Source organism: Thermothielavioides terrestris, chromosome 2 (assembly GCF_000226115.1).
Source record: "Thermothielavioides terrestris NRRL 8126 chromosome 2, complete sequence".
In the NCBI taxonomy this organism is placed as follows: Eukaryota; Fungi; Ascomycota; class Sordariomycetes; order Sordariales; family Chaetomiaceae; genus Thermothielavioides; species Thermothielavioides terrestris.
This window is the reverse complement of record NC_016458.1, coordinates 6,626,407-6,650,014: the sequence shown is the minus strand read 5'-3', so window position 1 is coordinate 6,650,014 and position 23,608 is coordinate 6,626,407. Positions and strand designations below refer to the sequence as shown.

General features: G+C 57.1%; 8 protein-coding genes across 8 annotated transcripts; 4 read left to right on the top strand and 4 right to left on the bottom strand.

Moving 5' to 3' along the window:
- Positions 1 to 670: 670 nt before the first annotated feature.
- THITE_2170374 (uncharacterized protein) lies at positions 671 to 1,887 on the bottom strand. Its single transcript, XM_003652994.1, has 2 exons — positions 781 to 1,887; positions 671 to 692 (listed from the first exon to the last, which is right to left on the bottom strand). The coding sequence occupies exon 1, from the start codon at positions 1,378 to 1,380 to the stop codon at positions 1,003 to 1,005; it is 378 nt and encodes a 125-aa protein (XP_003653042.1). The 5' UTR covers positions 1,381 to 1,887; the 3' UTR covers positions 671 to 692; positions 781 to 1,002.
- Positions 1,888 to 2,525: 638 nt separating this feature from the next.
- On the top strand, positions 2,526 to 3,918 carry THITE_2115022 (uncharacterized protein). Its single transcript, XM_003652993.1, has 2 exons — positions 2,526 to 2,771; positions 2,831 to 3,918. The coding sequence occupies exons 1-2, from the start codon at positions 2,622 to 2,624 to the stop codon at positions 3,773 to 3,775; spliced, it is 1,095 nt and encodes a 364-aa protein (XP_003653041.1). The 5' UTR covers positions 2,526 to 2,621; the 3' UTR covers positions 3,776 to 3,918.
- Positions 3,919 to 4,510: 592 nt separating this feature from the next.
- THITE_2115021 (uncharacterized protein) lies at positions 4,511 to 7,698 on the bottom strand. Its single transcript, XM_003652992.1, has 3 exons — positions 7,432 to 7,698; positions 4,934 to 7,359; positions 4,511 to 4,849 (listed from the first exon to the last, which is right to left on the bottom strand). Exons 1-3 carry the CDS (start codon positions 7,549 to 7,551, stop codon positions 4,609 to 4,611), a joined length of 2,787 nt encoding a protein of 928 aa, XP_003653040.1. The 5' UTR covers positions 7,552 to 7,698; the 3' UTR covers positions 4,511 to 4,608.
- A 928-nt stretch (positions 7,699 to 8,626) lies between these two features.
- THITE_2154626 (uncharacterized protein) lies at positions 8,627 to 9,727 on the bottom strand. Its single transcript, XM_003652991.1, has 4 exons — positions 9,565 to 9,727; positions 9,431 to 9,495; positions 9,147 to 9,371; positions 8,627 to 9,066 (listed from the first exon to the last, which is right to left on the bottom strand). Exons 1-4 carry the CDS (start codon positions 9,604 to 9,606, stop codon positions 8,943 to 8,945), a joined length of 456 nt encoding a protein of 151 aa, XP_003653039.1. The 5' UTR covers positions 9,607 to 9,727; the 3' UTR covers positions 8,627 to 8,942.
- Positions 9,728 to 10,335: 608 nt separating this feature from the next.
- THITE_2115011 (acetyl-CoA C-acetyltransferase) lies at positions 10,336 to 12,257 on the top strand. The gene is made up of 3 exons (XM_003652990.1): positions 10,336 to 10,712; positions 10,784 to 11,728; positions 11,793 to 12,257. Exons 1-3 carry the CDS (start codon positions 10,569 to 10,571, stop codon positions 11,988 to 11,990), a joined length of 1,287 nt encoding a protein of 428 aa, XP_003653038.1. The 5' UTR covers positions 10,336 to 10,568; the 3' UTR covers positions 11,991 to 12,257.
- Positions 12,258 to 14,605, top strand: THITE_2115010 (uncharacterized protein). Its single transcript, XM_003652989.1, has 3 exons — positions 12,258 to 12,856; positions 12,918 to 13,233; positions 13,293 to 14,605. The coding sequence occupies exons 1-3, from the start codon at positions 12,525 to 12,527 to the stop codon at positions 14,271 to 14,273; spliced, it is 1,629 nt and encodes a 542-aa protein (XP_003653037.1). The 5' UTR covers positions 12,258 to 12,524; the 3' UTR covers positions 14,274 to 14,605.
- Positions 14,606 to 14,662: 57 nt separating this feature from the next.
- THITE_2115007 (uncharacterized protein) lies at positions 14,663 to 16,706 on the bottom strand. Its single transcript, XM_003652988.1, has 3 exons — positions 16,197 to 16,706; positions 15,909 to 16,138; positions 14,663 to 15,842 (listed from the first exon to the last, which is right to left on the bottom strand). Exons 1-3 carry the CDS (start codon positions 16,560 to 16,562, stop codon positions 15,053 to 15,055), a joined length of 1,386 nt encoding a protein of 461 aa, XP_003653036.1. The 5' UTR covers positions 16,563 to 16,706; the 3' UTR covers positions 14,663 to 15,052.
- Positions 16,707 to 21,636: 4,930 nt separating this feature from the next.
- THITE_2088179 (uncharacterized protein) lies at positions 21,637 to 22,550 on the top strand (the record flags this gene model as incomplete). The annotated part of the gene is made up of 4 exons (XM_003652987.1): positions 21,637 to 21,755; positions 21,822 to 22,043; positions 22,100 to 22,166; positions 22,221 to 22,550. 4 exons carry the CDS (start codon positions 21,637 to 21,639, stop codon positions 22,548 to 22,550), a joined length of 738 nt encoding a protein of 245 aa, XP_003653035.1.
- Positions 22,551 to 23,608: the final 1,058 nt, after the last annotated feature.

Sequence of the window (23,608 nt, the reverse complement as noted above, 5' to 3'; positions counted from 1 at the left end):
ATTTACCCTCGTTCCCAGTGCGCGGTCTTTCTCCTCCGGTGTCGTGGGCGCGGGGCTCCAAGGATGAGTGAGGGAGTCCGTGTTTGTTGCTAACTTAAGTCACACAGGAGCCAGCGGGAAGCTTGACGCAGGCGGAAATGAGTTCGTACTGTGGTAATATTGCGATAGCTGCACATATCGCACAGTGCCGAAAACGTCACCATTGCCGCTTCTTGGCAAAATAAGCTCTCCATTCCTTGTCAACCTAACTCTTCCTAAACATGGTACACATTCGATGTCCATTCCAATACAAAAAGCCGGCGCGTACAAATCCGTCCGCTTCTTCTCATTCTTCTTGTACATTCTCAACATCCTAGGTACGCATCAACCTCCTGCGGCCGTCCCGAGTAAAGTCACCCAACGATACGTCTCCCCACCATGCATCCAATTTTGGGCTGTCATCGCCCACGCACCGCAGCAGACTCACCATCACCTCGGCGACTTGACAAAACCGGCTGGCTCAGAGGCTGCCGAAAGCCTTCGCCAAGCTGTACTCGTAGATCTTTTCGGGCGTGAGATCCCTGGCCATCTGGCCGAGCAGGGCGTCATAGCCGGCTGTGTAGCACGGCTGCAGGAATCTGTCGGTCAGTGCATCATGCACCGTCGCCGCAACCGCCTCTGCGGGCTGCGCAGCGCCTTCCACGGCGACATGCGTGAGTTTGTACCTGTTGCAACACCGCTCAGCATTCCCATGTCCCGAGTCCCAGCGTCGACTTCAAACCTACCACTTCTCGATCATAGGCCGGTACACCCTCTCCTCGGCCTCCGGAACAGGCCCGTCGGCCCTGACGATCCTGCCAAAGCTGTCGACGCCGACGGCGCCCTTTGAGACGTTGTCCCAGTACTGGTCCCAGGCGGCGCTCACCTTGGGACCAGCGCCTCCGGTCCTCGTCCAGCCCGGACGGATCGTTGTCATACCTGTCCCAACGTCAGCGCCGCTTCACATGCCCGCCAAACTCCGCTTCAAGGCCACCTACCAACACCAAAGGGCATCAGCTCAAGCCTCCAGGCCCTCGTCATCCCCTCGATGGCCGCCTTGAGCGCGCAGTACGGCGCCCACAGGGGCGGGTTCACGTAGCCGCCGTAGCTGCCGACGTTGACGAAGCGGCCCTTGTTGCGCTTGATGAGCGGCAGGAAGGTGCGGATGACGGCGACGTAGGCCCAGAAGTCCAGCTCGAAGATGCGGCGCACGTCGGCGTCGGGCGTCAGCTCCATGGGCGCGATCATGCAGTAGCCCGCGTTGTTGACGACGCCGACGAGCGGCCGGTCCCGGTCGCCGCCCAGCACCGACTCGATGTGCGACGCGCAGTGCGCGATCGAGTCCGTCGAGAGCACGTCCATGACGGCCGGGTGGATCGCGCCGCCCGTCTTGCCCGCGTTGGCCGCGTTGGTCCGGTCGGCCGCCTCTCTGATCTTGGAGAGCTCCGTCTCGTCGGGGGCCGTGGCGAAGACGGTGTAGCCCTTGGACGCGAGGTAGATGGCCGTGGCGAGGCCGATGCCTGTGGCAGTCAGTTGGTCATGTTGGACGTAGTCAATGGGAGACGAGGCCGAGCAAGGCTCTCTCACCCTCGCTGGCGCCCGTGATCACGACCGCCGGCGAGTAGAAGCGGCCATCCTTGGTCTTGTGCGGGCGCGTGTGAGTCTGCGGCTTCAGCCCCTTGAAGCAGTAGTAGAGCACATATCCGGTGGCATAGTGGACGGCTCGGTCCACCAGAGCAAGCACGCGGTTGAGAAAGACCGTGAGGAGGGAGAAGGCATTCAGCAGTGGGATCGGCATGATTGTTTTCAGTCGGCTTAACCTGGCTTTCTGTTACATGTGTGCTCCAGAGTTAAAAACTGCCAGTCAAGAACGTCTACCATCTTCCACGTTGGGAGCTCATATTCTTATTCTCCTCATCTGCTCATCATAACCCCCTTTCGTGAGATCACCATGACGCTTGCGCCCTTCAGTGCTCCTTTAACTGTGGCGGCGGGGTTAGGGTTGACCATGAACAGAGCCGCTCTGCAGGAGCACGGACGTTAGGGGGCGGCCAGCAGTGGGAAATCGCTGATGGGCCTGGGAGAACGCAACTCAGCTCCCACTTCCATCCAAGAACACAACTGGATTCCCGGTCGTTCTCACGACGGCTGGAGTTCCAGTTTGCCGCCCAACTCGGGGTCTTGGGATCTGGTCAAATACCTGTATTCCGTAACCTTCACAGTACGGCTCCGTTACGACGGGCAACCGGTGGCCACTCAGGCCCTCGCCGGCTTCTCCGGCACGCCAAGTGAACAAGTGCGGCGCGGACAGGCGGGTAAGGTGGGGGCGGTGTCCCTGCGTGGACTTTGTGCTAGGCAGACAACCGGCCAATCCTCCGGTGGCCAACTGGTGTGGATTCCTCTCTTATAAGGCTGGGCTTCCGCCCGTGTCTCACTTTCACCCTCTTGCAGTGTTCATTCGGCGAGGCTTGCTGACCGTCCGTTCTACTGCCGACCTTTGACTTCATCCATCAGTTTTCGCTTCCCTTTAGTGTTTTGTTCCGCTGTTATTTTTGCGACCCTCTCTTTCAACTTTCTTTTCAACCTGCCTCCTCATCGCTAAAATGCTCTCGACCGTCGCCCTTGCGGGCGGCAACGCCCTGGCCAAGCGCCTGGCCGCGGCCGCCGAGGAACCTCGTGACTGGAAGCTCCCCCCGGTGACGCTGTTTCTTTTCCTCGGAGACATTGTGCTGTTTCTGCCTGTCCTCGTCCTTGTAGGTTTCAGCCATTCACCCTCAAGTTCACCCCAGGCTGCAGGCTAAACTCCCACCAGATCAACTACACCTTTAACCATGTCTACACCACCCTCGCTGCCGTGGAAGACCCCCTCCCGGCATACGAGGCGCTGCCCATGAATGATGACGGCACGCCCAAGCCCGACGACGAACTCGCCCAGCGCGGTCGTCCCATCACATCCTCGCTCCGCGCCACCTACCGCCTGCTGTGCTCTCTCGGCAGCTGGAGGTCCAACTTCCGCGGCCTCGGCTACTCCGCGTTCATCGCCTTCTTGATGGGGCTTGTCACCCTCTTCTTCTGCCTGCTGCCCTTCATCCCCAACTTCATCGCCCCGCTGCTCGCCCTGCTCGCGGCCTCTCCGCTCCTGACCGCCTGGACGCACTTCGTCATCACCGCGCCCACCACCCGCCGCTTCTCCGGCCGCATCCCGCCCCTCCGCAAGGTCTACCTCGCCACCTGGCTGCCCACGCTGCTGGCCTGGCTCGCCGCGCAAGCGTCCGTCATGCTCCCGATCTTTCTGGGCCGCGTCCTGGGCCTGTCGCTGCGCGACCCCACGACGCCGGACCGGTTCCGCAGCACGCCGCTGACGCCCGGCGAGGCGGGCATGAGCGTCGGGCTCGTCGCCCTGTCGGTGGCGCTGCACGCGCTGCTGGCGGTGCCGGCCGACGTGGCGCTGACGCGCGTGCGCGCGTCGCTGCTGCCTGCCGACCAGGACACGCTCGTGCCCTTCGACCGCTCCTTCGGCGGCCGCGTCGAGCCCGAGGTCGTCTCCGGCAAGGGCTTCGCCACCTTCGGCGCCGCGCTGGCCACCGTGCCGTGGCGCAGCTGGGTCCGCATCTACCTCCTGCGCGTCAAGGTGTTTGCCCTGTCCATGGCTGTGTATCCCGTCATGGCCGCCGTCGTGATCGTGCAGATCCTGTTGTTGAGGCAGGTGTGTGAGCCCGACGGTGAGGACGGCGCGAAGGCATACAAGTGCTATTAAGCGCCGGGTGTGTCGGGGGGAAAGGTGAGGCTTGGATTATCTGCACCGTGTCGGGCCCCCGGATTGGGGACCAGTCCCACTGCCGCAGAGGGAAGGGAGGTTGGAAGATGATTGTTTTATCGAAACGAGGAGTTCCTGGGAGGACCTTGAACCCCCGATCCCCATCCGCCAGGTTTTTTCCATGGTAGTTCGTGACACCTTTACCTGTTCGGAATAGGCATCTCATAACCGCCCGTCGAGGAAGACGTCAGATATAGTTGAGGGAACATACTGCCTCTGTTATCCAATGGATAGGAAGAGATCGCAAATCTTGTCTTCTGTATATTTTGCCCTTGGCCCCTATCTCAGAAATGGAATCCGGCCAGCCACGTACATAGCAGCAAGACGTTCCACGATCAAGAACTCCGTCCCCGAACTTCTCCCATTTATGCAACACCATCGTAATCCCATCCACACATCATCAACGCTCCGCTCCGTGAACCACCAGCTGACGGCGCAGACATCAACAAATCTTGTGCCATACAAACCATGTCAACAGAAAATATATAAATCCAGATGCAGCCAGCTCCGTCTTTCCCACCAGACCAGCAGCCCAGCCCCTTCCACCTCACCATCCTCTCCCGTGCAGACCCGATAGAACGGAATTGCAAGGAAAGAAAGGGCGTGTGGGCCGGGGTACATCTCGCACAACACTCCCTCCCCCCCTCCATCCACCCTATCGCCCCAATCCAACAGGCTAGACGCCCCCGCTCAACCCAGCTCTAAACAGGTCCACCCACCCAGGAAGCACGCAAAATGACAGTGGCAGCGACTGCGGGCAGGGCGCATGCGCCTCACGACTTCTGGAAGAACCAGCTCGATCTCTTATTCTCGGGCGGGCTCTGCAGGTTCGCGATGGTGGGGAGGGCGGTGGCGGCGGACCCGCTGCTCGCGTTGCCGCCGCCGCGGAGCGGCTTGGCGATGCGGCTGCCGATGTTGAAGCCGCCGAAGCCGGTCGGCGAGCCGAGCCCGCGCGTGCTGCCGGCCTTGGCCGCCTCGAGCCGATCTTTGACGGCGGCGAGTTGCACTTCGAACCTGGAGGAGGGGGCGGGCGGTCAGTATCGATGATTGCTTTGCCGGTGAAGGGGAAAGGAGGGTAGGAAAGTGGTAAGAACGTACTTGTGGTTGGCCTGAGCCATCTTCTCCTGGCTCTCCTGAAGCAGGCTCTCCAGGCTCTGGATGCGCTCGTTGCGGGCGATCAGCTTGCGCTCGGCGATGGCAACCTCCTTCTTCAGCGCCGAGTTCTGCTCGACGAGCTGGCGCTGCACCTGCGTCAGCTGCTCGAGGTTGCGCTCGAGGAAGGCCATCTTCTTCTGCTGGGCGCGGTTGTTGCTGCTGCGCAGCACGTTGTTGTACTGCTCGCGCGTCTCGTCGAGCGAGATTTCGAGCTCCACCACGCGCTCGCACCGGTTCTGCAGGTCGCGCATCAGGCTCTTCTTCATGACGTCGAACTCGGCCAGCTGCTGCTGCACCGTCTTGCCGTTGGCCATGGGCACCGCCCCGTTGGCCTTGACGCGCCGCTGCAGGTCGTCGACCAGCGCCTTAAGCCGGTCGTTCTCCGATGCCCGGCGCGCGAGATCGGCCTTGAGGCTTTCGACCAGCTCGACCTGGGCGCTCGACTTGTCCGACAGGGTCTTGGCAAGCATGGCCTTGACCTCCGCCTTGTCCACCTCGTCCAGGTTACGCGAGAGGATCTCTTCGTGCTCGAGTTGCAGCGCCTCTAGCCGAGCCTCGAGCTCCTCACGCTTGCGCACCTCGGCCTCGCTCGACGCCGCACTGAACGCCGAGAGCTCGGCCTGCCGCACAAACCCTTGGGTCTCGACCAGTTTCTCCCGCAGTGCCTTGAGGTCATCTGGCGGGATCGGGTCGCCGGTGGAGCTGATCTCATACAGGGCGTCTAATTGCGCGATCGCGTCCGCGACGGCCCGCTCGTTGTCGCTGAACACGTCTCCGCTCAGGTCGAAGCCTGCCATCATCTTGGCCATCTTCTCCGCCTTCTTTCTCTCCTTCTCGTCTAGCGCTGCGCTCGTCTCCTTGGCGCTCATCTTCATGTCGAGCATTTGCTGCTTGATCTCGTCTAGTTCAGCCGTGAGCTCCGAGTTGGCATCCTTCAGGCCGTCCATCGTGATCTGCGCCTCCTTGTTCTCAAACGCTAGCCTCTCCAGCTGCATCTTGAACTCGTTAGCCTCGCTAATTAGTCGCTCGTTTTCCTTTCCGATCTTCGCGTCATGCTCCTTGAGAATGGCGAGCTCTTCCTTCGTTTCCCGCAACTGCCTCTCTATCGCGGCCGCTTGGGTCTCCTTTTCAGCAAGCTGGTCCTGGAGCTCGTTTTCGCGCCGTAAGAACTCTTCCCGCTCATCCTTGTCCAGCGGCAGACTTGGTGTCCCCGCCCGCTCTGAAATGCCTGGCGTTTCCGCCCCGGACCTGTCGGGCAGTAACCGGGAAGGTGTCGACGGTCTGGCCGGCCGCGCTTCGGCCCTCGCTCCTGCCACGCCATCCGCGGTGAGAGGCGGCACCCATTTGTCCCTGGGCACCGTTTCGCCAGCACGCCACAATTGTACCTCGCCCTCCAGGTTGGCGATGTAGTTCTCGAAAGTGGTGATTTGCGTCTTGGCCTTGGCGAGCATCATCTTGAGCTCGGCAGGGCTCAGTTCGGCGTTGACCTTGGCCTTGTTCTTGATAGACTTGGCCCGCATTCCAAAGCGCAAGGTGCTGAGCGTCTCGGCATCGTTGTAGCTACTTGGGGAGCAGTTGATGATGAGGGTCGTCCGGCTGTTGCCACCTAGAGACTCCTGGAGAATACGGGTGAGTTTCGAGTCGCGGTAGGGAATGTGAGACGATTTTCCGTCCGTCAGCGCATTGATGACCATGCCGAGAGCGCTCAAGCTCTTGTTGATCTTCTTCGCCTCCTCCAGCGTTTGGCCGCTGGCGCCCGTCTTGCCAACCTTCTCGCTACCTGCCAAGTCGACCAGGAACAGCTGGCCGCTCTTCGCCGAGCCTGTCTCGACGTTCTTCTGGGTGATGGTGATGACGAATATCGAGTGCGAGCGCGAGGATTCCTGGTTCATGTTCGTCGCGGCCACCGCTCTGGCATTCCCACCCCTCCGCATGACCTCGAACACCTCCTGTACGCTCGAGACGTAGATCTCCAGGAGCCCCTTGACGTAAACGCCGCGGTTCTTCTCTTCGTGGACCGGGAGGTTGTCGTTTTGGGGTTGCAGCAGATCGCGGATCCTTTCCATGTAAATCTCCATGTAGCTGACGCGAACCGTGTATTCAATGTTCGCGGCGCTGGACAGAATGTTGGTGAAGATCTGCTCGACTATCCTCGGAATCACACCCTTGCCTTCCTCGTCGTCGATGCTCGTGCCCATCATCGTGTACGACTTGCCCGCGCCCGTCTGGCCGTAGGCGAAGACGGTGCCATTGTAGCCGTTGAGGATATCGTCGACGGTGGACTTGATGGAGAAGTTGAAGATGTCGGCCTGCTTGCTTGACATATCAAACACGCGGTCGAATGTGAAGGTGCCTTGGGCTTCTTTAGACTACACCGACCGACAGGTCAGCGGGAAGCTCACAAGGCCAGGGGCGCGCGCAAACACCGTGGTGCGACTCACATCTATTGTGCACGTGTCGTCACCATCGAAGCGGACGATGGGCTGACCGCCCGACTCGATCTCAACCCGGTTCTGCGGGCGAAATCGAGCCACAACCTTGATGCTATTTGCGTTCGACATGATGGCAGCCCGCTTCTCGCGCTCGTGGGAAGCGCAAATTCATGAAGGAAGGGTCGCGCCGAATGGGGAGAGAGAGCAGCGAAGCGAAGACGCCGGCAAAAGAGCGTGGGGCCGCAAGGGGACCTCAAGGGCACCTCTGCACCGCGTGAGCAAGCGAGCGTTCGTGGATTCCGGCGTCGTCGAAGCGGGCGGAAAGGCGGGACCTGACCGCGATCCAAGAGGCTGTACGGAGCACTGTCGGCGCACACTTGACAGGCGGAGAACTTCGGGGACGAGGGGATCCTGAAACGGATTATCAAAATGTCACGCCGAGTTCTCGAAAGAGCGTTAAGGACAAGTGGGGTCCCGAGGCGGTGTCAGGGATAGGGTCGCAGTGCGTCGGTGCGGGAGTGTCGAGCGAAGGTGGATGTTTTTGCTCAGCCGAAGTGCCGGGGCCTGAGTGACGCGCCCAGTTCGCGCCCAGCAGCAAGCCTGCAATCAGGCGTGAGTGGCTGTTTCATTGTGTGCCTGAGAATCGGTTTGCCAGGGGCTTGGCGCAGCCGCCGCAACGGTTCTGACAGCCGATTGCAGCTGGCGGCATCGTGCAAATAGCGCAGGGGATGAGATCCATCTGATGTGAGAGCAAATTGCATTTCAATGCTTGACAGCCTGGAACCTTCTGTCCACTTTTGTCGGCTTGATCCACTTCTACCCCCTTGCGCCTCACCTCGTCGAAGCAGTTTCTCTTGAGTGCACTTACTTGAGGCAGAATTCCAAGGATATTCCTTCAGGACAGAAACCACACAAATTCGAAAGATTACAGCAGCCTACACAGTAGATCTGGATACACCGACCATCTGATGATAACAGTATTTTATACCAAGGAGAAAACGAAAGGAACCTGTGGTACAACCACGGTCTCTGTACCGTACTGTTCAGCTGTTCAGGAGGTCCGGTAGGTGCAGTACAGACGGCACTGCCTCTCGCTTCCGTGATATGTGTTGGTCGAGGCACCGCCACTATCGACCTCTTACCGCTTGAGACATGCAAACGCTGCGAACAAAGTAGAAGGGCAACAACAAAGGGCCGTAAAAGAGAGGAGAAAAGACCATTCATGCAACTAAGTACCTAGGCCTCCGAGTCACTTCCAATGATGATAGGTGGGTTCCCAAGTAACTCCAGTCGCGCCCCCGCCTTCCCCTCCCCATTCGGGATCCCGAGCCTTCTCCTCCCGGGACGCTCAACTGCCGACCGAGCTTGAGGACTGTGCTGCCAACGCCTAATACTATGACACCCGTCGAAAATGCTAGACGTAAATCATCCAAGACTCCAGAACTCCATACAAGAGGGAGGGCGCGGCCTGAAGTACTGCGATTTCGGCTTGCCGCCGAACGATTGAGACCCGCCAGCCTTCAGTCTTCCCAGCTCTTCTCCACCGTCTCCCTCACCCTCTTGGTATATTCCTTGCGGTTGTCTTTGTAGAGGTTCGACGCTTCGACGTTGGCCGGCGATCCGGTGTTTGGGTCATTCAGCAAGCTGCAAGCCGGGTGAAATCAGCAACCGTTCGACTGTCCTCCCACGGCAATTGTCTCAGTCTTCTTGAGTAATCCACCCACCTCTGGATGCTTGTGAGGACAGCTGCAACGTCGTATGTGGGGCTCCAGCGGTTCTGGAGGATGTCGAGGCAGAGCTCGCCGGTGGCGTAGACGTTGGGGTGGAACATCTGGCTGATGAACTTCACCGAGGGCGGCTTGTTCGGGTACTGCTCCTCAAAGTGCATCACGAGCCGGAATGTTCCATCTTCAAATGGCGTGTCCGCGGGACCGATGATGACAGCGTTCCTGTTGAGATCCCGGGTCAGTCGGTGCGGGCACGCGATGTCGCGATGATGGTGGCTCACCAGGTCATGACATTATCGGGGACGGGAGATGCGGAGACACCGGCGGGAGGATCGGTCTGCATCCTCTGTAGAGAACATAACGTAAGCACGGCGCAAGTTTCGCAAGAGTAGCATCCGCAGTAGTGGTGGCGTACCTTGAAGTCTCGCATCAGTCGGCGGCGCGCAGCGGTCGACATCTTGTTCAACACGGGACGACCAGGTAATGGTTGTTGGCGGGATGCTGAGAGACCTGCAAGGAAAAGAATATCTCTGTGGGAGTGCGATTGTAGCAGGAGTTTGCGTCAACGGCGGTGAGTTGGTGACTTGGTGCGGAGAGAACAAGGGGAAACCGAGCGACCGTGATCGGCTTCCGGAAGGCGACGATGCTATTCGAATCGGAAGAAGCTCAGGGCGCAATATTGAATTAACGGGGACATTAAGTTTTAGCCAATTACAGGCCGTGCTTTTGCTGTGGGGCATGCATCTTGTGGGGCATCAGTCAGCGAGTCACCACCGAATCGACAGTCGATCTCGCACCTTGTGCCTGAGCTCCGATTTGTCCAAAATGGGGGTTGTTGGGTGGGAACAGAGGTTATGAGCGAGCTGTGACTTAAACCACGGTATTATTCCGCATTGTTCAGAACAAAGAATCACCAGATCCTGTGCTTTGACAGCGAGACTGGCAAGCTTCACCTCTCGGCGTCTACGAAGTACACATATACAATGTACTCTGGTTGGTTTGTTGGCGTGGTACATTAGTGGATCAAGGCAGAGAAGGCCTGCTGAGAAGTTGAAAGAAGAACCACGCTAACAAGCAAACCAGCCCGGTTGTACTGTGTACTCCGTCTGGCGACAGCAACAGTGTTCCCAGGGTGCCCGGTGCCGAAGTGGCGGGGCACCACGATCCGGCTCGTGCCTTCTCCACCTCCGCACCTACCACCTCCACACCTACCCGACGCCTGGCCCCCCAGTTGCCCGTCACAAGCCGAGCAGTCCCGCCTCCATGCCTCTATTAGAGGCTCTGGTCCTCGGCAGGGCGACCTGCCCCGTGACATGTCCTGAACTTGCCTTTCTCCCTCATCTCCCTCGTGGTTGACACATCGAATTTCTCGTTCTCTTGCGCTTGCGCTTCGCTGAACAATCGGGATTTTCGGGCGTGATGTCAGGACAATTCAGAAGGGCGCTGCGGGTGGCGCCGCAGCTTAGGACCGGCTCGGCTCGGCTGTTCTCGTCACAAGCCTGCCTCCGTCAAGAGATCCGGGATGCCTACATTCTGAGCGCATCTCGGACACCAACAGCAAAGGTACGTTTTGGATAGACGCCTTCCCATTGCTTCCGGCGTATCCAACATTTTTTTTTTTCTGACCTGCGTAGTTCAATGGGTCGTTTGTGAGCGTTCCGGGTCCGCAGCTCGGCGCCGTTGCGATCAAGTCGGCCCTCGAAAAGTCGAAGGTTCCCGTCTCTAAGATCACCGATGTGTACATGGGCAACGTTCTGCAGGGCTCCGTCGGGCAGGCCCCGGCGCGTCAGGCCTCCATCTTCGCCGGCCTCCCGCCGACGGTGGAAGCCGTCACCATCAACAAAGTGTGCGCGTCTGGGTTGAAGGCGGTTGCGTTCGCGGCGCAGAACATCCAATTAGGGCTCTCCGAGGCCCAGATCGCCGGCGGGTTCGAGAGCATGTCGAGGGTGCCGTACTACGTGCCGCGTGCTAGCGGGCTGCCTGCCTTCGGCCACGTGAAGATGGAGGACGGGCTCATCAAAGACGGGCTCACCGACGTCTATGACCAGATCCACATGGGCAACTGCGCGGAGAATACGGCCAAAAAGTACGGCATCACAAGGGAAGCGCAGGACCAATACGCCATCCGGTCGTACGAGCGGGCGCAGGCCGCCTGGGAGGCGAATGCCTTTGCCGACGAGATCACTCCGGTGACGGTGCAGGGGAAGAAGGGCGACACGGTCATCACGACGGACGAGGGGTTCCGCGACATCAAGCTAGAAAAGGTGCCCACCCTCAAGCCAGCGTTCGTCCGCGACGGTACCGGGACCGTGACGGCGGCGAACTCATCGACGCTCAACGACGGCGCCAGCGCGTTGGTGCTCGGCAGCAAGGCAATTGCGCAAGAGTACGGCGCCGGCTCGCGGGTTCTGGCGCGCATCTGCAGCTCGGCCGACGCCGCTGTGGATCCCATCGACTTCCCGGTTGCCCCCGCCAAGGCGGTTCCCATCGCCCTGGAGCGTGCCGGCATCACCAAGGACCAGGTCGCCGTGTGGGAGTTCAACGAGGCGTTCGCCGCCGTGATCAAGGCCAATGAGCAGGTGAGCATACGCAACCGTTTGCCCAGAGACTGGCATCCCCACAGCAGACTGACGGAGGATCCAGATCCTCGGCCTGGAGAACGCAAGGGTGAACCCGCTGGGTGGCGCCATCGCGCTGGGCCACGCCCTCGGGAGCTCGGGCTCGCGGATCCTTGTGACGCTGCTCCATCAGCTGAAGCCCGGCGAGTACGGCGTTGCCGCCATCTGCAACGGCGGCGGCGCAGCCACGGCGATGGTGGTGCAGCGGATCGAGTCGGTTTAAATTGCAGCGGCGCCTTGGGGGTTTTGGCTGCAAAGCTCTGCTGTTGGTCGACTGCGACAGTTCAAATTGCGGAGAGCGGCAGGCGGGCATTCCTGTAAATGGGTTAGGGTTACCCACTCAGGATTCCGGTTCCGCACTGTGTAACAATAGTATCCGTAACGAAACACGGGACACCTTCCCAGCGCCCAGCGGTCAACACTGCTGCTTTCGCAACAGAGATCGTGTGGTAACATACTCGCCTCACAATGATATGTGCAGTGCACCGGATCGCCTTCTCACATTGGCGTCCTCAATGCCGATAACTCTGCTTTTCTAATGCCACTTGGAACAGCCTCATGCCCAATGTCGCTTCACTTGACGATCACCTCGGTTTTTTGCTCTGCCGCCCCAAAAACGCAAAGCCCGTCTCTACTTCGCTCACGCATCCAAGATCCAAACAGCAACCGTCACGGACTAATATTACATCCCTCACCGACTTGATCTCAAGGGTCCAGCCAATTTCGGGGCACACAACGGCTCTGTCTGCTCGCCACAATGAACCGCGTGACCGAATTTCTGGCCGGTATCCGCGGGCTTGTCCTGGAACAAAACGGCGATGAACTCCGCAACTGGCTGGTCGTCGAGAACGATGCTGCCAGTGCATACTACGAGATGGGCAACCAGCTCAGGGCGAGTTTTCCTGCAGACTCTGCCGAGCTCGAAAAGCTGGTCGACAGGTGTCTCCCCGAAGAGGACAGCGTGCCTGAGGGGAAAGGCTCGCCGTGGCCCGGCTTCAAGTCGTTCATCAAGGAGTACCTCGAGTACTGGCGCGACGTCGACTTCGAGGACGTCCTTCGACTGCACGCCCAGCTCAGTGCCCTTCTTGTGTATGTCCCTAGCTGCTCCGTCCATCTGCCGCCGCTTGCTAACTCGTCTTTACCGTCTTAGTTCCTGCGCAAACGCCCTTGCTAATCCGAGCTATGGCACCTTGTTGCTGCAGACGAGCTTGTCGCTCTCCGAATCGCTGTCTAAGCTGGTTATGAATCTCAATCGACAACCTCAACTGCGCGAGCAGATTGAAGGACCCGCGGCAGACGAGGAGGCGGGCGTGAGCAAGTCGGTCGTAGAGCTGGCTGCAGACATCATTCAGAAGTTCTTCACTTCCTGTCTAACCGACCGCTCCAGCCCGAGGTTCGCTCAACCCAAAGGGAAGAAGGTCGCTGTTTATCTGTTCGCAAATCTCACACTGAAGCTTCTCTTCGCTGTAAGGACCAATCTTTCCGTTGTATCTCATCGATGAGCGAAGACTAACGGTCGTTGCAGTGCGATAAGTCACGTCTTGCGATGCAAATGTTCACAAATCTTTCGGCCAGCGGACCACCACTTTCCTTTTACCCGGCGCCGCAGCGAGTCACGTTCCTCTACTACCTCGGCCGCTTCAGCTATCATCACGGTCACTACCTGCGGGCGCACATGTGTCTGGAGGAAGCGTATCGGCAATGCCCGCCTCGGTTCCAGAAACATCGCCGGAAAATCCTCACCTACTGGATTCCAGCCAACCTTCTCCTCGCCCGCTTCCCTTCCGCAGCCTTACTCCAGCGACCCGAAGCAGCCGGATTCGGCGACATCTTCCTACCCATATGTGCTGCGGTCCGCTCCGGGAACTTCGTCGCCTTCCACCAGGCGCTCGCCCGCAGCCGCGACTGGCTGTGGGACAAGAGATTCTACCTCGACTTCCTCTACAAGCTGAAGCCCCTGGTCTGGCGGTCATTTACAAGAAAGACTTTCATGCTGACCTGGCAGGGCCCCACGGACGGCCCCAGTAACATATTGCCCGCCTTAGCGCTGGACGACCTCGTCACCACGGCAGGATACGTGCAGAAGCTGCTGGAGGGTTACGTGCCCGCGGGCCCGGGCGCACCATCACCGGCAGACTCGGTGCTGGTCCCGCCGCCGGGCGGGCCGCGCCATCTGATGCCGTCCGAGGGTCTGATCTTCGGCAACAAGCGGCCCGACCTCGACAGCATGGAGTCGGTCGTCGCCGGGCTGGTGTACTCGGGCCTGCTGAACGGCTTCATCTCGCGCCCGTCCAAGCGGTTTGCCGTGGAGGGCGCCAAGAAGATGGGCGGGAACGCGGTCGCCGCGGGCTGGCCGAATCCGCATCAGACCATCCTCGAGCGGTTCCGGGAGGCGCACGAGGAGGCGGTGCAGACCTTCCAACGGGAACGCGCTCAGGGCAACAAGAATGCCGAGCCGCCCGGCGAGCTGGATGATGTCCCCGGTTGGGTGCGGGGCCTGCCTTAGTCTGTCGAGGGCGAGGAGGAGAACAGTGTGGCTGGACATGGTGTAACGCTGATTTGAAGTGAATTCCTATCATGCTCTGAAACTTCGTATCGACCGATGTTGTGATACCCTTGTGTCTCCGTCACAGCATTTGTTACAGGGAAAAATTGCAAGACAAGCACTCAAGAGACGGTCGAGCTCATAATCATCAATCACCTTTACAGTCATTGACGAAATAGATTTGTCGAGTATAACAACGCGCACACCTCTTTCGCCCGCACACCTTCGCCGATTTTTTCCCGCGCTCAGCCACCCCCAGCAACCCAACTATCCGTTCCCTTCTTCATTCCTTGCCATCATCTCTTCAAGCGTAACAACAAAGTATCCGACCAATCCCAAAACACACCACATCCACCATCCCAAATCCACAGCCACTCAAGACCGCGGTTTCCCCTCCCTCCCCCCAAAAAATAATATCCAGAAACGAAGCTCAAATGGGGTATATCGCGAAGTTTCAACAACAAGCGTTGGCCGAAGCGCAGACAAAACGGCCGCCAGAGAATCGAAGGCGAAAAGAACACTGCGCGGCCTCAAGGACCGGCGTCGGCGCCAACAACTGGCGTCGTAAGCTGAAGCACTAAAAAATAAACACTAGCAAGGTCGAAAGTGGCGGGATAACGGCGTCTATATCAACCGAAAAGAAGAAGAAACCAAGAACGGGCCAGTCCCCGTAGCGAACAAGAAGACAAACAATCTCCGTGAGCGCATCGGAACCGAGTTCGTGAATTGTTCAGACCCGATCAGAACAGCGCAGCAGCAGCGATGAGCGCGACGACCAAGCCGGCGATGGCGGAGCCGCCCTCGGCGGCGGCGCCCTCGTTGGTCGGCGTGGCCGAGACGGGCGAGACGGCGTCCGCGGTCGGGCTCGCGCTCGCGGCCCCGGACCCCGCGCCCGCCGCGGAGGCCGTCGCGTTGTTCGGCGCCGGGTAGTGCGTCGACTGGCCCTGCGCCGTCTGCTCCTGGAACACGCCGCCGACGAAGATATCGGACGAGCTCGACGACGGGGCCGACGAGACCGTTGTCGAGGAGGAGGTGGTGGTGGAGGTGGTGGGAGGCGCGGAGGAGGTTGAGGGCGGGTGGGTGGTGGGTTTGGCGGCGCTGGTGGTGGGCTTCTCGGGCGCCTTGGAGGAGGAGGGCGGCGCGCTGCCCTGCGAGCCGTCCGTGTTGAAGACGACGATGTTGGCGGTGCCGCCCTTGGGGACGGTGACGACGCAGAAGGCGGCGTTGCCGACGCCCGTGGCGGCGTCCGGGCTGTCGAGGCCGCCGACGCCGCCCTTGGACGGATCGATCGTGCACGGCAGGCCGTTGCAGCCGCCGTCGGGGCACTCGATCTTGAGGCCGAAGGTTGGTGTGGTCTTTGCAAGCGCCTCGCCCAGGAACTCCGGGTTCCACGCGATCTTCACGAACGTCTCGCCGCTGGCCAGCGTGTTGGCGCCTGCGACGTAGGGACTCCAGTTCCCGACCGGCTCGCTGGGAGTCCCCCATACGCAGCCCTTGGAGGTTGATGTCCCGGGCGGGTTGATGTAGTAGCTGGAGCAATCCGGTCAGCAACACACACACGCGCCTTGCCAGAGGTCTGTCAGCGGGGATTCTCACTGAGCAGCAGTCCCGGCCCAGTAATCGGGCCCGGGTACAGCCAGGGTGACTGTGTCTGTGACCTCGGTCGGGATGAGCATGGCCTCGTTGCCCGGCAGAACCGTCTGGCAAAACGCGACGACGCTTCCAGCCTTGTTCACGGCCTTCACCGTGCCCGTGCCATCAACGCAATACGGAGAGTTCTCGAACGGCTTCTCGGCCGTGCCACCGTTGCAATAAAGTCCGCCATCCTAAGACCGCCGTCAATATCCCCGGCCCAGACTCGGGAAGGAAAGCCGGTCTACTCACCATGGACTCCGGATAGGTATATTTCGTATTCGGCTTCCACTGCGCCATCACCTTCCCTGGCACGCAGGCAATCGGGCACCAGGTCCCATCTTCGCACGACTGATCGGGACTCATGGCGAAGCCGTTATTAGCGGCTCCGGGGATGTGCACCAGGTCCGGATCGTCGGGCAACGTGCAGGTGGCCTTCCTGGCGACCTTCGGGGCGCCCACAAGTTCCCCTGCTGGGCGGCTGTGGCTGTGGCCGTGGCCGTGCCTCCTCGCATACTGAGCATGAGCTTGTCGGTGGCCCAGATTCGCAGCGACTGGTTGGGCGGAGAAGAGAATCGAGGCCGAGCCGAGGGCGGCCTGGAACGTTGAGAACCTCATGCTTTCAACGGCTCTTGGATACTCGAGTGAATGAAGTGAATGTCGTCGGGTAGTTGGGCTCGGAGTCTAGGCCCGTGCCGGAGATGCAAAGGCGGACCCCTGACAGAACCACCTGAAGCTTCCCACTTCCTCCAGGCCGTATGGCCTCAGCACATCACGATATCGGCGAGCGGTGGATAAGTCCGGTTTCGAGCGCTCAGCGGGTTACTCGAGCAGCGAACGGTATGGTGCGATATGTAAGGTATGTACAGATAACAAACGAATGTCGTGACAGCTCGCAAACCGCGGGTCAAGGTCGAAAACGAAACAGCGCGAGTAACGAGCGACGGGAAGAAAAGGAGAGAACGTCCTGAAGCCCAAGACGGAGGGAGAGTGGAATTGTTGGTGGAGCGAAAGGAGCAAAAACCCGCTTTTGCCCAGGGGGGGGCCTTCCAGGGTCGTCGTTAAAGAGGTCCCGCCAAGACTAATTTCGGAGACTGCTGCTTACAAGTATTTACAATCGCTACAGGGTGAGCGGGGCCGCGACGACTTCGAGCAACATCAACAACGAACAACCGCAAAGACTCGTCGCAACAACTTCATACAACTTCACGAAACCTCAACCAAATCGAAAAAAAAAGAAAACCGAGATAACCTATACCCTAACTATAATTCGTATCTAAACTATAACCCGAACCCTAACTAGCGGGGGGCTAGCGCCGCCCCCCGTACCCTTGGCGAACTAACCGCTTGAACGCCTTGGCGGGTCGTCCTTAAAGAGGTCCCGCCAAGACTAATTTCCGGCCCCTGTCAACTCCACCCCCCTACCACAACTCGAAGTACTGCAGCAGTACCGGCAGGGGCCCTCGCGTATATTCCGGGGTACTACGCGCTTAAGGGTAGGTAGTAGCGCGCTTACCGCTACTAGCCAGCTATGGGTCATCGCCGTGTTTGCGCTATATTAGTTAAGTTCGCGTAGTAGGTGATATGACCTACCTCAGAGCTACCGCTATCTTACTATATAAGAATAAGTTATATATAGAGGCTATAGCTGGGCTAGGGAAGTATAAGACTATATTTAATCTAGGTAGAGCTTAGCTAGCTACTAGACAATGGCGGAAACGTATTAAAATAAAAGAATTGAACTTAAGTATCTATATCCGCCTTACTCTTATCCTTACCTATATCTTTACTACTCTTTCTACCTTGAATTTCCCTATATTATACTAATTAACTATTAACTAGCTATAAAGTAGAAGTATAATATATTTATAATATTTTACTTGATATTTTTAAGGTGTCTACGCAACTAGGTTAGGGCTTTAATATATCGCTTAGCCTCCTTTAGAGTATTTCGAGCTAGCTAGGCTAACTCTTTGGTGGCGGTAGCTAGCCGCTTAGCAATTATAGCCTAGCGCTTCGCCGCTAGAGCGACTCTCTCTTTAATGCTTTGCTTAGGCTTAGCCTTAGCGAGTAAGAGGTGAGCTATAGAGGTGGCAAGAGCGCTAGGCGTAGGTATACCGGCGTTAGCTAGGGGTAGGGTGGTAGCGGTCTCTTTGTATATTATACCTTTTAGTGCTAGTTAGTTAAGTATAAGTATAAGGTAGCTATAGAGCTATATAGCTTATAAATAGTTGTAACTAAACGTCTACTCTACGCTTTAAGGTCGATAGGCAAAGGCTTGTCCTCGTCGACTTCGAAGACTTGCTTATACTATTTAATAATCTTTAGCTAAATTATAGAGGGTAGCTACTAATAGCTTATTAGCATTAGACTAGTAGTTGTTCGTTAGTTAATGTTACTTATAAAAATATAGGACTTGGTATAGCTCTACTTAGTATACTCCTAGTATATATTACCTAGATCTATATACTAGTTAGCGAATATAAACCTAATACATTAAAAAATATAATATTGTACTTACTCTCTTAGAAGTAGTAAGCCTATATATCCCTATTATAGATATATATAACGTAGACTATATATAGCACCGCCTATACCTCACTATAGTCGGGCTCCTCCTTCTTCTTCTTAGCCTATCCAACGTTAGCTAGCTACTAACTAATACCCAAATAACATTCTTTACTAAAGACTTTATACCCAAGGACCTAGCTAAGCGCTTCTAAGGGTTATTAGGCGTGACTAGCTTGGACTTGCCTTTGTTAGTGAAGGTGGCGAGGGGGGCGGGGGCAGGGGCAGAGGCGGGGATAGGGGTAGCTAGGGGGGCTAGCTACTTACTAGTAGCGTTCTTACTATTAGTACTAGTGTTGGTAGTAGTAGTAGGCGTAGAACGTATAGGGCGGGCGTAAGAGCGTTGCTACTACTAGCTAGGGGCGATGGAGGCTAGGGGGGCAGAGGGGGCTAGCTACTTACTAGTAGCGTCCTTGCTACTAGTGCTAGTGTTGGTAGTAGTAGTAGGCGTAGAACATATAGGGCAAGTATAGAAGCGCTACTACTGTTAGCCAAGGGCGGCGGGAGGGGTAGTGGCCAGGGTGGGGAGGGCGGCGGAAGCTAGCTGCTCGCTAGTAGCGCCCTTGTTATTATTGTTGGTGGTAGTGGTAGTGGTAGTGGTGGTAGTAGTAGTAGGCGCGAAGCGTGTAGGGTGGAGCTAGAGGCGCTGCTACTGCTAGTCGGGGGTGGTGAGAGCGTTAACGGTAGGGGCTAGGGGGGTGGCGGGAGCGTCGGTGGCAGGGGCTAGGGGGGTAGCAGGAGCTAGCTACTCGCTAGTAGTGGGAGCGTCGTTGTTGGCGGTGGCGGGGGGGTTGTTCTCCTTGTACAGCTCTATATCGTTGTATTTGAAGTTGCTATATAACTCAATTAGCCACTACTAATCGCAATACTACCGCCACTACTACGATTTCGACCGATTTTTCGACTTAACTGATTTACAAAGTATATAAAAAGTATAGATTAAAGCTATAATATAGCTAATTAGCTTCCTAGCGATAGTAACGATAGATATAGCTTCAAATCAATTTATACGACGGTAGTATAGACGTATAGGTAGGTAGTAATGGCTATAGCTACAAGGTTGGAAAAAGGAAAGGAAGAAGAAGTGGGTAGAAGGCTCTAGGGCAGTAGAAAAAGCTATGGCCTATATACCTATATAGTTTTTAAAGAATCGAAGGTTTCAATATCAACTATATAGAGTAAACATTGTTTATTTTTTAGAATTATCTAACTACGAAGTATCTAGACTAGTAGTAGAATAGTAGCTAGCTAGCATCTCCTCTATATTTATATTCCTTCTCTAGTTTCTCTATAAAGCTAAGCTCGAGGGTTAGAATGAAATTTCTATTTATCTACGATTTTATATAGTGTTGAGCCCCCTTTTAGAAACTTCGATCAACTCTATAAAGTTCGGCTATAGAGGGGCTAAGACTTAGACCATTGGCAACATTTACTATATTTTAGCATTGTAGAAACTCCTTTCTAAGCGTATTAATCGGCTAGGAATCGAGCAACTCGCTTACAGTCTAGTAGCTAGCTAGCTACTAATCCTCTAACTTCTAGCTATCAATTATTACGAAGTTCCTTGAAGTTGAAGGCAATATTAGGGACGTAAGGTAGTATGGTCTAGCGGCTAGCTAGCATTTAACTAGAGAATTGTATATTGCTACTTATTGCTAAGATATAAACAAAGGAATATCTAACCCCTAAACCCATTGTAGATCCTCCTAAACCTTGCCCAACAGTTTCCCTAGAATATAGTCGAAATCCTTTTAAGAGCTATATTTTACCTATATATTATCCTAGATCCTATATATCGTGGTTTATAGTAACTATATTAGCTCTTAGACCTCTAGGAATAGTTGCCGTATAATAGAGACTTCGTCTAAGCTAGTGAGATCTGCTAGCGGTAGAACGACGCTATAGTATATCCTAAACCCCTTCGCTTCTAAGATATTGACTAGCTACTAGAAGTGCTTTGGCTATAACGAGTTCGTCAATAAGTGATAATGCTAGATATACGAGTAGAGGAGTAACTAGCTCTTGAACCACTTGCACCTATAGCGAGGGATGCCAACTAGCTTTAAAATTGGTATATCCTATAAGAGCTAAGCCACTTGATCTACCTAGTTGACTACGTTGTAATAGTCTAGGTTATAGCGTTCGTCTAGAGTAGCCTACCTAAGTGTAGAGACCTTAGTAGCAATGTTAGCAGTACCCTAGGTACTTAGTCGTAGTAGTTGGATAGCTACTATACTGCTTCGCCATTGCCTATTATTATACTATAGACTAGGGAACTAGTCTAGTATAAAAATATGAGAAGAGCAGCGAAGTGGGGCCATGCAGGATGCAGAGGCATGTGTATTGAGAGAGGTGCTCCTCTCAAGCTGGGTGGGAGGAGCGCCGAGGTCTATATACATGTGTGGGCAGAGCTGACATGTGCCCCCTGAGCGCAGGGAGCCTGGCAGATAGAGTCACGTGTGCACTAGCACGCGACACACCCCCCAGACAGACTCTCAGGAGGCTGTCTGTGGAACACGCATGCTGGGCACTGACTCTGGAGCTCGCACTGCCAGGCGCATTGAACTGTGGCCTCCGGTATTGATCCCACCATTGCGCGCAGCCGCCGCCATTGTGCAAGTTGTCCGCGCGCCATTGTGTACGCGTTGTGGCGCGTGCGTTGGCGAATTGCGTGCTGCGCTGAATGCGGTCAGACCCAGGGGCGCCAAAGTTGACATTCAGGGGCGCTGTCGTTGGCATTGTTGCGAGCGCCATTGATCGCATTGTGCGCAGTTCCCAATTGCGCAGCGCGTTCCATCCCCATCCTCCATTCAGGCGCGTATCTTGAATCGTGCCGCCTCGATTGTGGGTGCAGGTTGCGCAATTGAGCATTGCGATCATTCGCATGTGTGCCATTGTGGCCTTTGTTGCCCAACGTCTTGAATGCACGCCCACCATTGCTACCCATTGTTGCATTCGCGCCATGCAGACAATACCGCAGTGCCGCAGGCCGGTCGATGGCTGCACTCCTGGAAGTATTTAATCATGGTGAGTGCGCCTCAAACCATCTCCCGAACTCTTCCTCTGCAGACCGCGAGCAACAGCAGCAGCATCAGCAACAACAACAACATCAACAACAACAACCATGCCGTCCTCTGCTCGCCTCGCCGCTCTCGAGAAGGCCCGCGCCGCCAAGGCGGCCAAGAACAAGCCTCCCCCGCTCCCGGCCACCCCCACCAAGGCTGGCGCTGGCGCCAGCAAGAAGTGAGCACACCACAATCTGCCCGACTGGCGCGGCGCGTACATCCGCGTCTCTGACACTTGCAGCAGGACCCCCGCCACGCCGAAGACCCCCTCCAAGCGTGCGGCGCCCCCCTCCTCCTCCTCCTCCTCTTCGGAGGATGAGGAGGAGGAGGGCGCCCTGAGAGAGCAGCCCTGCCTGGGTTGCCTGAAGTCCGCCATGCGCGGCAAGAGCTCTGGGGAGTGCCGGGAGGCCCCCGGCAAAGCGGCCCGGTGCGCGCGCTGTGCGCGCGGCAAGAAGTGTCGCTCCATGTAAGTCTGTCAGCACAGTTGCAAGGCGCACGGTACTGATGAATCAGCCCCGCGAGTGTGCTCCCCGCCGCCAAGCACTTCCTGGCCCTGATGCAGGGGCGCCAGGAGCCCAAGGCCAATCTCGTGAGTACAAATGAAAAGACAAAGGAAAAGAGCTAGTCTGACTGTGTGTGGTAGGACCAGAAGACGCTGCGCGCCACCCTGCGCGCCCTCCTCGCCATGGAGGGCGAGGACGCCGACGCCGAGGATGACGACGACGATGACGACGAGCGCGCGCCCGCGCCCGCCAAGGGCAAGGGCAAGGGCAAGGCAAAGGCGGCCGCGCCCACCAAGAAGTCCAAGAAGGCCAAGAAGGCCAAGAAGGAGGAGAGCGAGGAGGAGGACGAGGATGAGGACGAGAGCGAGGAGGAGGCTGCTCCGGGCTTTGACCCGGAGGCGCTGGCGCGTGGTGTGGCGGCGGCGGTGCTGGCCGCCATGACTCCCAAGAAGAAGAAGGGTGGCAAGTAGTTCCGCGTTGTTGTTTGTTGTTTCGCGGGTGCGGGCACCCCCCAGTCTGTTTTGCGCCGGCGTGCGCTCCTGTGTTTAGTTTGTTTTTTACTCAAGCCTTGCGTTCCTGTCCCCCTGATCGTCTCCCTGCACCATATGACGCACATCCTGCAGGTTGAGGAGCTCCCTGAAGTGCTCGAACTTCTGGCGAGTCAACACCTTCGTAAGCCCATCTGCAGGCATCTCAGCAGTTGGCAAGTACGCGACCTCGAAAGATCCCTTCGCGTGTTCCTGACGCAGCCACATGTTGTGGATGTCAACATGACGCAGGCGAGTGCTGATGCGTTCGTTCTCTCCCACCACGAGCCGGATGGTCTGCGTGTTGTCACAGAACACAGTCCAAGGCACACCCAGCTCAAGTTGCAGGTCGCTGAGGAAACGCTTGAACGCCATTGTCTCCCGCGCTGCGGTGGACAGAGCGAGGAGCTCCGCCTCCGTAGACGAGGTGGTGACTGTATCTTGGCGCGCAGCCTTCCAATGAACGAGCCCACCGAACAGAGAGATGAGATAGCCTTGTGACGACCTGCGCGTATCAGGATCATCCGCATGCGACGCGTCCCCTGCGATGAGCAAGATTTGCGTGGGAGCAGCATCCTGCGGCACACCCCCGAACTGAATAGCGAGGAAGCGCGTGCCAAACAGGTAGGAGATTGCATGCTTTGCAGCATCAATGTGTGTCCCCGAGGGGTTCGTCAGGAAGTGCGAGAGCAACGATGCCGGGAACGCGACCTCCGCGCGCAGTACGACCGCGGCGTAGAGTAGCGATCCAACAAGCTCCTGGAACAGCCTGATCTGCGCTCGAGTGGCAGTGCCAGTGAACTTGCGGAGTTCCATTACAGGGAGAGGGATGCTTGGAAAGGTGATTTGATCCGCGAGACCGAAGCGCTTCGCAATCTTCTCGATGTACTGGTCAAGGCAGAGCCAGATCTTGCGTTGCGCGCGGTCGCGGATCACCCTGATGCCCAGGAACCAAGCCACGTCCCCCTTTTCGTGCACTTCGTACTTCGCTTTCAGAGCGT

Coding starts and splice junctions, on each gene's coding strand:
- THITE_2170374 (XM_003652994.1), bottom strand. CDS start 1,380: ATGGACGTGCTCTCGACGGACTCGATCGCGCACTGCGCGTCGCACATC.
- THITE_2115022 (XM_003652993.1), top strand. CDS start 2,622: ATGCTCTCGACCGTCGCCCTTGCGGGCGGCAACGCCCTGGCCAAGCGC. Junction 2,772..2,830: donor TTCTGCCTGTCCTCGTCCTT/GTAGGTTTCAGC, acceptor AACTCCCACCAG/ATCAACTACACCTTTAACCA.
- THITE_2115021 (XM_003652992.1), bottom strand. CDS start 7,551: ATGTCGAACGCAAATAGCATCAAGGTTGTGGCTCGATTTCGCCCGCAG. Junction 7,360..7,431: donor ACGACACGTGCACAATAGAT/GTGAGTCGCACC, acceptor CGGTCGGTGTAG/TCTAAAGAAGCCCAAGGCAC. Junction 4,850..4,933: donor ATGGCTCAGGCCAACCACAA/GTACGTTCTTAC, acceptor CCCCTCCTCCAG/GTTCGAAGTGCAACTCGCCG.
- THITE_2154626 (XM_003652991.1), bottom strand. CDS start 9,606: ATGTCGACCGCTGCGCGCCGCCGACTGATGCGAGACTTCAAG. Junction 9,372..9,430: donor CCCGATAATGTCATGACCTG/GTGAGCCACCAT, acceptor GGATCTCAACAG/GAACGCTGTCATCATCGGTC. Junction 9,067..9,146: donor GTCCTCACAAGCATCCAGAG/GTGGGTGGATTA, acceptor CCCGGCTTGCAG/CTTGCTGAATGACCCAAACA.
- THITE_2115011 (XM_003652990.1), top strand. CDS start 10,569: ATGTCAGGACAATTCAGAAGGGCGCTGCGGGTGGCGCCGCAGCTTAGG. Junction 10,713..10,783: donor CTCGGACACCAACAGCAAAG/GTACGTTTTGGA, acceptor TGACCTGCGTAG/TTCAATGGGTCGTTTGTGAG. Junction 11,729..11,792: donor TGATCAAGGCCAATGAGCAG/GTGAGCATACGC, acceptor CGGAGGATCCAG/ATCCTCGGCCTGGAGAACGC.
- THITE_2115010 (XM_003652989.1), top strand. CDS start 12,525: ATGAACCGCGTGACCGAATTTCTGGCCGGTATCCGCGGGCTTGTCCTG. Junction 12,857..12,917: donor CAGCTCAGTGCCCTTCTTGT/GTATGTCCCTAG, acceptor TTACCGTCTTAG/TTCCTGCGCAAACGCCCTTG. Junction 13,234..13,292: donor CACTGAAGCTTCTCTTCGCT/GTAAGGACCAAT, acceptor CGGTCGTTGCAG/TGCGATAAGTCACGTCTTGC.
- THITE_2115007 (XM_003652988.1), bottom strand. CDS start 16,562: ATGAGGTTCTCAACGTTCCAGGCCGCCCTCGGCTCGGCCTCGATTCTC. Junction 16,139..16,196: donor ATACCTATCCGGAGTCCATG/GTGAGTAGACCG, acceptor CGGCGGTCTTAG/GATGGCGGACTTTATTGCAA. Junction 15,843..15,908: donor TGGGCCGGGACTGCTGCTCA/GTGAGAATCCCC, acceptor GGATTGCTCCAG/CTACTACATCAACCCGCCCG.